Source organism: Eutrigla gurnardus, assembly GCF_963514095.1.
Source record: "Eutrigla gurnardus genome assembly, chromosome: 14".
Taxonomy (NCBI): Eukaryota; Metazoa; Chordata; class Actinopteri; order Perciformes; family Triglidae; genus Eutrigla; species Eutrigla gurnardus.
Genome location: NC_139937.1, coordinates 6,926,342 through 6,940,991, shown reverse-complemented (window position 1 = coordinate 6,940,991; position 14,650 = coordinate 6,926,342). Strand labels below are relative to the sequence as shown.

The 14,650-nt window shown below is 43.9% G+C and overlaps 3 protein-coding genes across 3 annotated transcripts; 1 reads left to right on the top strand and 2 right to left on the bottom strand.

Moving 5' to 3' along the window:
- Positions 1-51: 51 nt before the first annotated feature.
- On the bottom strand, positions 52-5,839 carry LOC311024609 (uncharacterized protein). Its single transcript, XM_084027090.1, has 2 exons — positions 5,426-5,839; positions 52-5,144 (listed from the first exon to the last, which is right to left on the bottom strand). The coding sequence occupies exons 1-2, from the start codon at positions 5,814-5,816 to the stop codon at positions 1,594-1,596; spliced, it is 3,942 nt and encodes a 1,313-aa protein (XP_083883216.1). The 5' UTR covers positions 5,817-5,839; the 3' UTR covers positions 52-1,593.
- Positions 5,840-6,118: 279 nt separating this feature from the next.
- On the bottom strand, positions 6,119-9,868 carry LOC311024505 (uncharacterized protein). Its single transcript, XM_084026937.1, has 4 exons — positions 9,756-9,868; positions 8,726-9,475; positions 8,030-8,455; positions 6,119-7,937 (listed from the first exon to the last, which is right to left on the bottom strand). The coding sequence occupies exons 2-4, from the start codon at positions 8,979-8,981 to the stop codon at positions 7,033-7,035; spliced, it is 1,587 nt and encodes a 528-aa protein (XP_083883063.1). The 5' UTR covers positions 8,982-9,475; positions 9,756-9,868; the 3' UTR covers positions 6,119-7,032.
- Positions 9,869-10,946: 1,078 nt separating this feature from the next.
- LOC311024138 (trypsin-3-like) lies at positions 10,947-12,835 on the top strand. Its single transcript, XM_084026418.1, has 5 exons — positions 10,947-10,989; positions 11,101-11,257; positions 12,017-12,270; positions 12,361-12,497; positions 12,584-12,835. Exons 1-5 carry the CDS (start codon positions 10,950-10,952, stop codon positions 12,731-12,733), a joined length of 738 nt encoding a protein of 245 aa, XP_083882544.1. The 5' UTR covers positions 10,947-10,949; the 3' UTR covers positions 12,734-12,835.
- Positions 12,836-14,650: the final 1,815 nt, after the last annotated feature.

The window sequence follows — 14,650 nt, the reverse complement described above, 5'->3', positions numbered from 1 at the left end:
CGTTAAACTCGGTTTCACCCAACAAGTACTGCACATCACACCATTGTAATCAAAGGCAAGTTTTATTTAATCCAATATGTAGACATCATGGGAAGTTTCTATTCCGTTCCATGCTAAAACAGTGGATAGAGGTAGAAGGGCATGTTTTGCTTTTTTAAACTTAAGACGCTGAATGTTAAGACACACAGGGACAGTTTCCTTTTTTTGTACAAATGGACCGTGTGTTTATTTTACAGTAGTATTGAAGATTTTCAGTCACTTATTGGGCCACCCAAAGCTACTTAAATGCCCATTGTCATGACAAATGAGATGGGATTCTGTACTAAATCTACAGTTATGGAATGAAATCATTCGGTATTCACACAAAAAATACATTGCATTGTACTCAAATGTGGACTTGATTGTATAAATATTGGTACATTCCAATCTGAAATAAGTCTTTCTGGTAAGAGTTACTCGGAACACAGTACTCATCAGTTTACAGTGCACGCTACTGTACTGCCACCCAGAATCAGTTTAAATCTAATTATAAAGTGCATCAATCATGACGCATAACAAGAAATTAGCAGAATTTCTCCTGACCAATTGGTGCAAACCATACATTTTGTATCATCAGTCTCATGTATGTCTTGCCATTAGAGTACATATTAATGACAAAACAGCAAGTTTGATTTAATAGAAATTATCCTACTTGACAATTAGTGTAACCGATATTTGTGTAATGCCTACTTTCTCCCTGTTACCAACAACTTTAAATTTTAGAGAGAACTCCTACTGTGAAATGACCTTTACATGTAACTGTCACATTTTGTTAACAGATAGTCTCACCTTGACCAAATAATCACAATGAGAACTTTATTTGTGAGATATCTCGACCCAGCCAAAAGCACAGTGAATGCAAGCACTTCCTAACAGGGTCATGATGTAAGTAGTCAGCTGGCCGTTGTATGTTCTAACACATGTAACCTGTGAGTTCAACAACTCCATCCTCTACTCCTCAAAAGTGAATAATTTGCATTTCTTTACGTTATCCTTAAAAGAGTTGCTCTGTGTTTTGGGAGTGAGGTCACATTGTTGAGTCTATCTTAAGCACAAACTAGGCCTAGAATACCAAGACAGCAGACATGCAGACTGTACTCATAAAAGGCACACAGTATACTGTACATGAAGTAACACAGTTAAAATGGTTCAGGACATATGAACAGAACTATAAAAGTACTAATATTATCTAAATCTAAATGGCATTGGCAATAAATGAAACGTAGACCGTAGAACCCCGTAAATCTGCATCCCTCAGAAGTTGCTTAAACTGGTTAAGTGTTTAGATAACTTAAATGCATTTAAAAGGAACGTGAAACTAATTTAATGGTATATGTATACACCCTCCGTTGTGTTGTCAAATTTAGTTCTGAACAACTTTAAATGTGATTCAAGTGTGGAGAACAAATCAAGTTTTACCGCTATCTTTTTGTTTCTAATGCCCATTTACTCTGGTTAAATGGCAAGTGAGGGCAAAGTAAATGAGGTTCCACTCAGTAAAAATGATATATATATATATAAACATAACTCAGTCTTGTCACTACTGTAGAAATGTCAAATCTCTCCTTGTGCATGTTGCAAGTAATGCATTTGTAGATCTAGTTCCCGGGGAAGAGAACACCCACATATCATGCACTGCAGAAGCCGTTCTGGGGCAAAAGGCAAACGGGGTCCAAGTTTGTGAGGTTCTGTCCGTGGGGCAAGCTGAGGTAGGGGCAGGGTCTGTGTTATGTGTGGCCTCTCGCTCATTACTGCCTGTGGTGCAAAAAAAATATTTGGGGGTGGTGGTCTTGAAAGTGTGCTGACTGCGACAGAGTGAAGAGGGTGTGGGCCAGGCAAAGCAAGGGGGGGGAGCGGAGCAAGCGGAGATGTGAAAAACGGAGAAGTCTGATTTATGATTATTTGAGTGCCTGTTACCATCGGCGGTTGCTGCAGCTCCTGCCCAGTCCCTGGTTTGAGTTGCCCACTGAGCAGCGATGGACTAGTTTGGAAGCCCCATACTGGTGTCCCCAACCCCGGGCCAAAACGAGGTTCAAATTGAATGGAGATGGGAACCTTCTGTGTCGCTGACCAGGCCGCCGACACCTGCTTTTGCTGCAGCTGAAAATCTTGAGCATTTACTAATTTCTCTGGGTTTATAGTCTTTGGAATTCCTGGTGGTGTTTGTATGTCCCACAAGGTGCTACCTACCCCATGAGAGACAGGAGTTGAAATTGGCATAGCACTGCTTTGGTCTAGTTGAGCTGAGGTGGACACACCTGCTAAGCCTGAAACCCACTGCTTCTGCAGCTCACAGCCATTCCATGGCTTCTCTGGCTGGCTAACAGTCGACGGTATTACATTAGGATTACTTGTGTCCCACACTGCACTGTCCTCTTTTTTAGGTGTGGATGGCTCCTTTTGTATAGACACTGGAGCAGCTGTCCATCTTGGCAGCTGAAGCTCTTGACCAGGCTTATTTGGAGAGCTCTGTGAATTTGCTAGAAGAGGAGGTCCGATGCTCCACAGAGCTGCACCATCTATGTAAGAAGGAATAGAAAAATCATGTGGCAAAGAGCTTGTGGACGCCAGCACTGTGGATGTGGGTGTGCTACTCCAAGTCACAGGCTTGGCCTGCCTGTGCTGCTCCAGCTCACTCACAGTTGACTGGCTGGGTTTGTTTGGCACACCTGCCATGAGGGAGCTGACAACAGCAGCTGTGCTGTCTTTCATGTGTGATGAGTCTGAGCCTGGAGCAGATGTGGAGCCTGACTTAGTTATTAAAGGACTATCTGCCCAGCCTGGACCTCTGTGATGGTGCTGCTGTAGGCTGGGCTGCAGTGGGCTCTCAAACGGTGTCTGCTGTGAAGCTGCATGCTGCGACGATGGGACAGGCATTACCTTTCCACCGTCCACCTTCCACTGCACTGGTTGAGGGCGTAGCTCGGGCAGCCACGGCTCCTTCTGCGGTCTACCTTGTACATCCATGCGAGGCGAGAGAATGGAAGACTGTGTCACGACTGCCCTTCTCTGCAACTCAGCGTCTCTTTGTGCAGAAGCAGGATACAAAGGCTGCTGAGAACTAACCATCCCAGAGCCTCCTAATGGTCTAGACCAGCTCCACAGGTGTCTCCCGCCTCTCCTCCCCCTGCTGCCCCTGCCTCTCATCCTCGCACCCATCGGGAAAGAGTTGTACTGACTGAAACCCTGGCGCTTGCGAGCGTGGATCTTCTGGTGTACGAGCAGGCTGCTAAACCAAGAAAAAGTTTTGTGACACTCTTCACAGCGATGAGGCCTGTCACCCGTGTGTGTGTTCATGTGATCACGGAGCAGATAGGCTAATCCGAAGCTCTTGTCGCACAGGTCACACTTATGAGGTTTGTCGCCATTGTGTGATAACATATGCTGCTGCAGTTGGGTCTCGTCACTGTAGCCTTTACGGCAGCTGGTGCAGCGGAACGGTTTTTCCTGATGCAGCCGCTGATGTGTTTTCATGTTCTGCAGGAAGGCAAAGTCCTTCCCACAGTCTGGACATTTGTATGGCTTCTTGCCTGTATGGATGATGAGATGTTGTTGTAAGTAGCTACCGAATCTAAAGCCCTTGCCGCACACTTTGCACTGGTAAGGCTTGTCCTTGGAATGTACGCGCATGTGCAGCTCCAACACCGAGCGGTGGCGGAAGGTTTTACCACACTCAGAGCACTTGTACGACTTAACACTTATGCCATCGCTTCTCCATTTCCCCTGCACTTTATCACTGTTTAACGGAGTGAATTGTATTTTTGGTGGCGTTACCACCTTTTCTAAATTTTGTGCTACAGACTTGTGGATACTTAACAGATGCATATTTAATCCAGATTCATCAGAATAGACAGATGGGCAGTGGGGACAGGTGTGTCCTTTTCCCCCCTGCTTGTTATTCTCCTTCGGGGGTTTGGGGGCTCTCTCCAGTGTCTCATACTCAGCCTCGTGAACAAGCATGTGAGCTCTCAGATTAGCTGGTACTGTGTAGGTCTGGGGACAAAGGGGGCAGGTAAATGTTCGCTTCGGTTCATCGCTCTGGTGCGAATTCTCTTTTCCCGGCCCTCTGACCATCTCCTTTGTGGACGTGGGGGCCGACGTTCTAGGCTGCTCAGTGGAAGTGTTGGTTTTGGGCAGTCTATGCTGGCGGCAGTGTGCCTTCATGTTCTGGGCAAAGGCAAATGTTTTACCGCATTCAGGGCAGCGGAAGGGCTTCTGGCCCGTGTGCAGATACTGATGCTGATGGAGGAGGCTGCTGTACTTGAACGTCTTACCACAGATGTTGCACAGGTGAGAGCGCATGTTGTCTGTGTGCTTGCGACGGTGGTCTTCCATGACGGAGTAGTGTTTGAAAACCAAGCCACACTCAGGGCATTCGTAGGGTTTCAGGGCGCTGTGACATCGCTGGTGGTAGCGCAGGGCCACAATGTTTGAGAAAGTCTGACTGCACTCTTGGCATTTAAAGGTGCTCTCGTGGGAGTGGATCATCATGTGCTTAGTGATTGACACCTTGAACTGGAAGTCTTGGCGGCACAGGGGGCAGTGGTAAGGCTTTTCTACTGTATTGCAGCAGTTGTGGTCCCTCAGCTTATCCACTGTGGAGAAGCGCATCTCACATTCTGCACATTTAAACCGACCCTCCGCCTTTGTTTGCGTCTCCTTCTTGGGAGTAACAAGTTGCTCCTCCTTCTCTTTATGTTCATTTCTGTGTTTGATGAGGCTGCTGCGGTGCTGAAAGGTAAGGCCGCATTCTTTACAGGTGAGAGGCGTGAGCTCGTCCTCGTGTGCATGAAAGTGACGGTGAAGATTGAACGTCTCGCGGCGGGTGAACCGCATGCCGCACTCCTTGCACACCAAACGGCACTTTTTGGGCTTAGCTGTCAAATTAGCGTCCTCTCCTCGCCCTGCCTCTTCATCCCGTTCCACCACATCCTCCACCCCGTCCACCTCTCCCGCCAGCTCCACAGCCAGACCCTTCTCTGCCCTCTTCTCATCAGGATGTGATGGCTCCTCCTCGCTGATCTCCTCTGCATCAACTGTAATGTTATCATCAACATGTGTATCCTGCTGCACCCCTCCAGCACTCTCTGTAACATGACTGGGGTCTGGAAGTAAGAAAGAGAAAAGCACAGCACAATAACAACTTAGCAAACAGAAATAAACAGTAAACAACCTATCTGATGTTAATCCGACACGTTTCACGCATGATATCCATCTCGAGTGCAGATCACAGCCCATATCGCAGGATGCTAGCTGGATAGCTAGGATTTTTGTTATGGCAGTTGCATTTAGCAGAGTTGACTACTGAACCGGTAGTGAGAGCTACAGCTGAGGTTAGCCCCGAGGCTAAAGCTAACAGTAAAATACATTAACAACGTTAGCATACCACACTTATCATTTCCCTCCTCGTGCGTCTCCGGCTCTTCGTCGTCCTCTTCGGGTTCGGACCAGTCGAAAGCCCGCTGGTCGCCGCCACGATCATCGGCCATTTTTTCAGCCGATGTCAGGTCCTCCGGTGAATTACATGTCGTTTTTTGGGCTCCAGCACCGGACTCGACACTAACCTCAGAATGGCTGGCAACACATACGCCGTCGTTACCCACACTGGCTCTCCGCTCATCGTCTGGGCTCCCCGCCGTTTTATTATTTGTTGTTTCATCTTCCTGATTTAAGGCGCATCCCGTCTCCGCCGCCTCGGTCTTCTCCCCAGATGTTTCCACCTCCTCCGCAGGGGATTTTTGTCGTTTTGGAGACTCCGATGGGTCTACGGCGGCCATGTTTCACCCATGCACCCCCTTGTCCAGAACACACAAGGATCATGCTAGCCTAGCCCAGCCTGAACAAGGAATTATATTTCCGGTCAACACTTTCAAAATAAAACACCCGCTACTGACATTAACCGTGGTTCATCAGTTCAAAGGCCTTACATTATACATTCTCCTTCCTTCCACTGCTGTGACATTGTTGTTTAACGGACTAAAACACACTCTTCGAAACAGAAGTAAACTTCAACACAACCATCAATGTTAAATGTGTTAATGCTATGTGAGAAATTCACAAGTGATCACGTGGCTTTATTTGCAGCCAATGTCTGACTTTTATTAAAGTAGTATTAGTTACATTTCATTGGAACAGTCACTATCTACAAAATATACATTGTGCAAAACTACGTAGATGATGGCCATATGCTGTTTCTTTGCAACTATCTACAAACACATTCATCATACTGCATGCACGATTATAATAAATAGCCCCGTACATACTTAAGTATGCTTTCCACAAGAAACATATCAATTCAATTCTGACGCCTACTCTGATGTTTATGCCAGAAGGTTTTTTGTTTTTTTTATGAAAAAAAAACCCCAAACGGTTGTAACACTGTTGTCTCAAACCGCACTGTACAGAACACAGTCTAACTTTATTTTCCAATCAATGCTGGAATTCCATGAAACTGTTAAAAAGCACAAGCATACATTAGCAGGTAAGTACAATAGCTGTATAACTACCATATATGATTAAAAACTTCAGATTACAAGTACTTTATGACAATGTTAGTGTATCAAGAGAATTGAGACAGCATTGAACTAGCAAGGGCATCATGAGCTTCACAGCTCGGCTGCAAGGCATGTACAGGGACATGCATGTTAAACGTCAGCACCTACAGTATGTTGTTATCTGGGTATTGTAAGTCCCATAAGTGAAGGTGTCACTCCACCAAGCAACTGCTTTTCAGGAAGTGTTTTGAGTATGTCTGAGGAACCAAGCAAATTTTAAGGCGACCCTATTATCTTGTCTCTAATTTTCTTATCCACTTCAGTCCGCTCTGATGACAAACTTAAGTGCGAGTTGGCTTTCTCGTTTGAAGTGGGACATAAAACTCCAAACAACATTTTTACAGAAATACCGTCAATAGAAAAAGAGCATAATTTCTTGTCCCAGTTTGAAACACCAAATATGCACAATGTGCACTTTGAGTTTCTAAGTGCTTTCTCCTCAGCGCCGTCTTCTGCGCCTGTGATCAACAGCTCTTCCTCGCCGCGGCCGCTGCACATTTCCATTTGTTGTGTTGGTGGGTGGTTCAGAGGGACACGTGACATGTAATTCAGGGGACGATGGTGCAGGAACCACCGCCACAGCTGATTGATTACTTGAAAGCTGGGTGACTTTTGGCTGCTGCTGTGTTTGTGATTGGTGCTGTTGTGACTGTGGTACGACATGTGGCTGCTGCTGTTGTTGTAGTTGTGTTTGCAGCGGCGCTTCAATCCGCTGTTGTTGTTGTTGTTGCTGCAGTGGTTCTGTGTGTTGTAGCTGCTGCTGCTGCTGTTGAGCTGGTTGTGGCTGTAAGTGCTGTTGAGATGTCTGCAATTGGTGTGCTTGTTGTACACGATGTTGCTGTGGCTGTGGTTGCTGCTGGGCCTCAAGCACTCCTAACAGCCTTTGCAAGAGGACATTGTTTTGTTGTAGGCTGAGTGCTAATGCCTCTTGCGAAGCAACAAGTGTTCTCATGTCCTGTCTGAAACCATCCCCAAATTCATGCAGACTCTTTTCTACCCGATTTCCCAGTTGAATTGCTGCTTCCCCTAACCCTCGTAGCTCATCTTCAAGCCAGGAGCTGCGTGGAGGGGCTTCAAGAGCACCCTGCTGTGCTCCAAGTGAAGGCTGAGGACTACTAGGCTGAGGGCTACCATTGAGGAAAGGAGCACTGTAAAGGGGGGAAGGAGGGAGCCATCGTTCTGATGGAGGGGGTGGTCCTATACCCAGTCCCAGTCCTAATCCCAATTTGTCTTCCATGCTGTTCTCTACTGGTTCACACTCAGATTCTCCCATCTCTCTGTCACGCTCAGGATTGTCCTCATCTTTTTCCAAACCATCTCTCTCTGATCCTTCCACTCCTACACCTGCAAAAAAAATATGTTTGTAAGTGGACACAAGTAGATTTTGCATGTATCGAAGCAACAAAAAATGCCAATCAGACGAGTTATTTTTTTACCTGTGTCAGAGTCAGGGAAGCATGGGAAACTAGGCTTTGGTCTGGTGCTTTGCTTTTGCCTGGCTTGATGAAGCCTGGGACTAGTATGGGAAGGACGGCCAAGCATTGAGGCTCCTCTGCTGGATGGCAGGTAACAGGTGCGATGGCGAGCATCTGCTAGCCTGCCTCCATTGCGTCTCTTCAAGTCATCCCAGCGCTTCTTCACCTCTCGAAGGGTGCGTGGGACTCGGGACACGGCGTTGACTCTCTCTAGGATTCCAGCCCAGATGCGCTCTCTCTCCCGCCGCCGGAGCCTCCCCGCAGGACCAAAGAGCTCTCCTTCACACCGAGTGACTTCTGACACCAACACCTCCAGCTCGGCTCCACTGAAACGGCTCTTTCTTTTTCCTGCACCGCCAGCAGCCAGTGCAGCTGACATAGCTCTGTCTTTAGAGGGAGAGGTGAGAGAACAGCCAAAAGGGAAAGGAAAAAATACTTTGTGATAAAGAGAAACACGTCTGTCTTGTTTCCACTCTGCTAAGTCAAAACACTTTCAACTGCATTAAGAACTAACTTTATCTCAATATTCCTTGAATGATTATATTGGGGCTAAATGTTTTTTCAGTACAATAAATGCAGTAGCTGGAGGTGACAGGCTACAAGGAAACTAAGAAATAAGTGGTTTCCCATAATGGTCTTACTCTCATTCAGGCTTACTTTGTTCAATGGACAAGAGGTCGTCTGAGGACATGCCGGGTGCCATGATGTTGGGATGCACCACTACCACATTGAACGGGAGTCCCCCAGGTAATCCACTGCTCTGGTCACAGCTGGCCTCCGAGTCCTCATCCTCCCTGGGGAAGCCGTTTTCTGAGGCTCCCCCTCCAAAGGGTCCCTCCGGAGACTCCACTTTGATGTGCATGGGAGGTGATTGCTCGTAAAGCAGCCCCCCCTCCTCGTAGTACTCAGTCATGGGTCAGACCTGATTTACAACAGAACTGACTGGCGGGCCAATTCTGATACTGGCAGTTGATGCCCATTAACACAAGTTCAAGGTGTAACTGAACTTACTGCTGAAGACATTACATCTCTTCTCTATACTGAACTGGATAATTATGAACCTGCTTTGAGTACAGCTGCCACAAAAACTAATTTCTCAGGAAATAAAGAGTTGAAGTAGAATGAAATACTGTTCTTTTAACAGTATTATTCAAATGAATCAAGTCATTGTTGCAGCTTAGTGAGGACACAACCATGTTGCCTGGTTAGAGCATGATGTCCAGAGACTTTTATGGCTCGCTGCAGCCACTTAAATACGTTTTTATCATTTTCATTTATGCTGATAGGCTGTCGTAAACGTAAAGACACAGTGTAAAAGCACCTGGAGCTGGCTAAGAAGAGCTACATCTAAACGTCCAGCTGTTACACAGTGAGATGCATCTTCAAAGCAGAGCATCGCCTCCAGAGCTGAAATAAAACAACAAAACATAGCACTGCTTACAACTGTGTAGCATTTTAAAAGAGCAGTGTCAGCTTTTATCACTGGCGATGACTTCTGTATTCTGTCGCATCGATGCGCATTTTTTTCTGCACCACATCCGCAATGGTTGCGCATTCCGCATACATTAGGTGCTGATCTTGGAGCTAGCTGCTAGCTAACAGGCTACCAGCGTTTACGATAAAGCTGAGCTTTGACCTGCCAACGACAACGGAGCAGACACGAGAAGAAAGCCGTTGTATTTCTTACCTTGCATTTACTGCACATGGGAGGCAAAAACATAAACCAAAACACAATTGGTGCAGCTGTTAGCTCAACAGCCGATACACAAACCGAAGACAGTCGCTTTCTATTGACGTCACTGGGGGGGTCTGTTCAGAACCAATCAAAGCTTGGCGATGTTGAGCGACTGTATCTCAGTTGGTTTTACAGGTCCTATAGTTTTCTCACATTTCTGAGGAGAACTGATGTTTAACAATAAATACATTTACATTATATTTAGGTCATTTAGCAGATGCTTTTGTCCAAAGCGACTTACAATAAGTACATTTGTCAAAAGAAGGAAACAAAGCAACCACAAACGTATCATTGCCAATAAAGTAATAGCTAAAAATAGAACAAGTGTTAGGTCCTCATCTGAGTAAAGTAGTACCTTAAGAGCAACAGTGCTATGATCAGAGTGCTATAGGTAAGGGTGTGTTTTTTTTTGGGGGGGGGGGAGGGGGGGGGGGGGGGGGGGGGGGGGGGGGGGGTGTTCGTGGGTTAATAATAATAATTAAATAATACGTAATTAATCATTCTAAATATTTAAGTGTGAATTCAGTCAGTGCAAAGCAGATCAGCTGAACAATATGGCATTTGTATAGAGGCAATTTTACAGAGAATAATCTGTCTCATCTCAAATTAATGTTTGATTGACTTTAAATGATGACTATGAACTCAATGCAACCAATCTCAATCAAATCACATTCTCTGCATTTTGCCTTTACTTCCCCTATGATGCATAACATTTTACTGAGTGTCTTTCAGACAAGTATCTTGGCATTTATCAGGAGTTTACCAATAGTAAATACTTTTAGTTTGTGACTTTAATCATGAATGACAATACACTAGTTGTAGATTTGCATAGTGTGAAACTTCCTCAAATCACATGTGTATGTCTTATGTCACTGCATTGATTACATTTCATATAATTAAATATAAAAAAAGTAAAACCTAAAAATAACCCAACTGTAAACTACTATATAATAAAGTTGAGAGCTGTATGTGTAAATTCATGTGTTCTTGTCTATGACCATGTTGCAGTTTCCCAGGTGGGATAATGTTTTACTCTTGTGCAAAGTGCTTGGAAAATCCTTGAGAGGGAGTTAGATAAAGAGCGGTCTGCTTGTATAAAAAGCCTCTGCATCTGCTCCTGTTGTGTGTGGACTTTGTAGGTGCATCATGAAGTACTTCATTCTTCTGGCGCTGTTTGCTGCAGCCTGTACGTTTTTCTATATATTTTTTGTGCTGATGATGAATTTCTGTTTTCAAGGTTTCAAGAGGAGAGATTTAAATCTATTACAATTGTTATAACACTGTTTGTTCACTACAGTTGCTGCTCCCATTGAGGATGACAAGATCGTTGGAGGCTACGAGTGCAGAAAGAACTCTGTGCCCTACCAGGTCTCTCTGAACTCTGGCTACCACTTCTGTGGAGCCTCCCTGATCTCCAGCACCTGGGTGGTGTCTGCTGCTCACTGCTACAAGTCGTACGTACACACTTTGCTTTTACACATATTAGGTTCACACTCATACTGAAAGGCAAGGCAAGGCAAGGCAACTTTATTTGTATAGCACATTTCATACACAAGGCAGACTCAAAGTGCTTCACATCATAAAACAAAGTGAGAAGAAAAAGGAAAAAAAATAGAAGAATTAAAAGAAAATAATAAAAAATGTAAAAATGCATTACAGAAAGAAAAGAGAATAAAAACATATTTGCAATAATTAAAAACAGTGCAGACATTAAAAGATTTAGCAGAAAGCTATGGTGAACATAAAAGTTTTCAGTCTAGTTTTAAAAGTGGTCAGAGTTCAGGAAGTTTATTCCAGCCATTTTTTGCATAGTGACTAAATGATGCTCTCCCGTGATTGTTGTTTACTCTGGGAATCACTAACAGATTGGTCTCAGAAGATCTTAGTGGTCTAGAAGTCTTATGTAGTGGGAGCATATCAGTGATATACTTCGGTCCTAGACCATGTAGTGATTTAGATGTGAGCAGGAGGATTTTGAAATCAATCCTCTGACATACAGGGAGCCAATGTAAGGATTTAAGAATTGGTGTAATGTGCTCACATTTTTTGGTCTTTGTAAGAACTCTAGCAGCAGCGTTCTGAACAAGCTGTAGCTGAAAGCACAAAATTGACATTATTTTCTTCCAAAATGCAATTAAACCAGATATCTTGCCTCATGACAGGTGCAATGTCACATCACTTCCATGTAATTTAACCCTCCTGCCTCTCTGCAGCCGCGTACAGGTGCGTCTTGGTGAGCACAACATTGCCGTCAATGAGGGCACCGAGCAGTTCATCAACTCTGCTAAGGTCATCCGTCACCCCCGCTACAGCAGCCGCAACCTGGACAACGACATCATGCTGATCAAGCTGAGCAAGCCCGCCACCCTGAACAGCTACGTCCGCACCGTGTCCCTGCCCTCCAGCTGTGCCAGCTCTGGCACCCGCTGTCTGATCTCTGGATGGGGCAACACCAGCAGCTCTGGAAGTCAGTAACACACTGCAGTCACATCAGGAACATGGTTTAGTACATGCCGGGGTATTCACATCTACATGAATTGTCTTTCCTCCTCTGTAGACTACTACCCTGATCGTCTGAGGTGCCTGGATGCCCCCATCCTGAGCGACAGCAGCTGCAGGTCCTCCTACCCTGGACAGATCACCTCCAACATGTTCTGTGCTGGATTCCTCGAGGGAGGCAAGGACTCCTGCCAGGTACCAGCTTCAGTCCCCATAACTGTTCCCGGACCCATCAAAGTTCAGAACAGCTGTGCTCACTCCTTTCTGTCTGTGTCCTGCAGGGTGACTCCGGTGGCCCCGTGGTGTGCAACGGTCAGCTGCAGGGTGTGGTGTCCTGGGGTTATGGCTGCGCCCAGAGGAACCAGCCTGGAGTCTACGCCAAGGTCTGCAACTACAACTCCTGGATCCGCAACACCATGGCCTCCAACTAAATGGATGATCCTCCAAAGGAACCGCGTGTCCCATGAGTTACATGGATGAACGATGGGCTTTAGAATGACAACAATAATACCCCACGTCACTTTGTACACATTGTGAAGATATCTTTAATAAAACACATTTTCCATAATATTTGTTTTTCCATGATTCCCTGGTGTTGACATCGATAGCATGTTTAGAAATGGTCATGCAGACAGACAGGTCTATATATTAGTGTAGGTGTAGGGGTTGCTGTTTCAGCTTTAGACAGGTAGAGGTGGGAAGTAACAAAGTACAAATACTCCGCTACCGTATTTAAGTAGAAATTCCAGCTATTTTTACTTTACTTGAGTATTTTTTTTCTGACAAACCTTTACTGTTACTTCCTACATTTTAAAACAAATATTTGTACTACTCCTTACATTTTCAAAACAGGTTTTAATGCAGTTTTCTGATAAATATGACATGAGATTCATTTAGCCTTGAAAAAAAACAGACTTTTTACTTTATACTGTGAGACCTTTTCAGAGCCTGTACTTTTCCACTCCTACTTGAGTAAAGAAGTATTTTTGAACACAAGGATTGGTACTTCTATCTGACTATAATGTATGCCCTTTTGACACCTCTGGCTTCAGTACTTAAGTACACATTGACATTTTCAACACAATAATCAATTTAGTTGAATATGAAACATGTCTAAGGGTCTCAAATAAAGAGACAAACAAAGTGAATAAATCATTGAATATAAAAAAGTGATAATAATACAAATGCATTATCTCCATTTTGACAGCAGGTATAACAATACTCAATTTGATTAAAAGAATATTCTGTCTAAATATCAGAGTGATGTTTAGGATGTTATTCATTGCCAATATTAACATAAGACACACACAACACTAACATAGAGAAGAGGCTTTTTAAAAATGTAAACATGACTGAAAGAAAACTGTTTTTCTATGATTACTCTTTTAATTTTATCATCTTTTTAATTTTGACCAATATAAATTCCAGCATAATCAAATAGTTGATGAGCATACCTCGAAAGTCTAACACTGAATCTGTACCACTGTTTTCATAAAGATATTCAATATAAATATCTTAAAAGGCAAACACTTAGAATGTTGATATGATCCGTTTCTTATTCCACATTATAGTTGGTCACTACATTTCCTTGTCTTGCAAAGTGTGGCAGACACATTCACCCTCAGAGGGGGAAAACAGAATGTAATTAAATCAAATCCTTGTTTTCTGATACAAACTTTACAATGAAAGACTGACAAAAGTAAACAAACTATTTTAGAATGATGTGTATTTGAGATTAAGTTTGGTATTTTTTACCATTCTATTCTATAGAACCTATTAAGTAATGTATTCAGGGAGCTTTAGTACATGATCATTACTTTCTGAAGTGGGTGATAGATGTCACTCCAACTGTTCACCCACTCAGTTTAAGTGGAAGGACCATTTGATCAAAGAAGATTTTCATAAACTCAACTTTGAGCATCTAAAACAGAATCATTCTCCCAAATGTGTCTTCCACTGTAAATCTGCCTTCAAGTTATTTCTGATGATGTAATCTGCTGTGAACTATCTAAGGTTCCTGCATATTAAACCAGGTCACCCCTTGACTTGAATTCATGGTAAATACTATAATACCATTACATAATGCAGACAGCAGACGTACATTTCTTTGAAAGCCGTTGTTTCTCTATGCCTAAGGGGCATCTATTGCACCTGATTATGATATAGGAAAACCGCAGAGAAAGAAGGAGACATTTAAAATTAAACATTCTTTTACTTTAAATAATATCAAAAGAGAAAAGTTAGTGAAGTACATATTTTAGATAGAAAGATGAAATCAGGCCCCTTTTGATTAAAGTTTAATGCATAAACACGTGCTTGTTAATGTGTAGGTGGAGCCAATGGACACA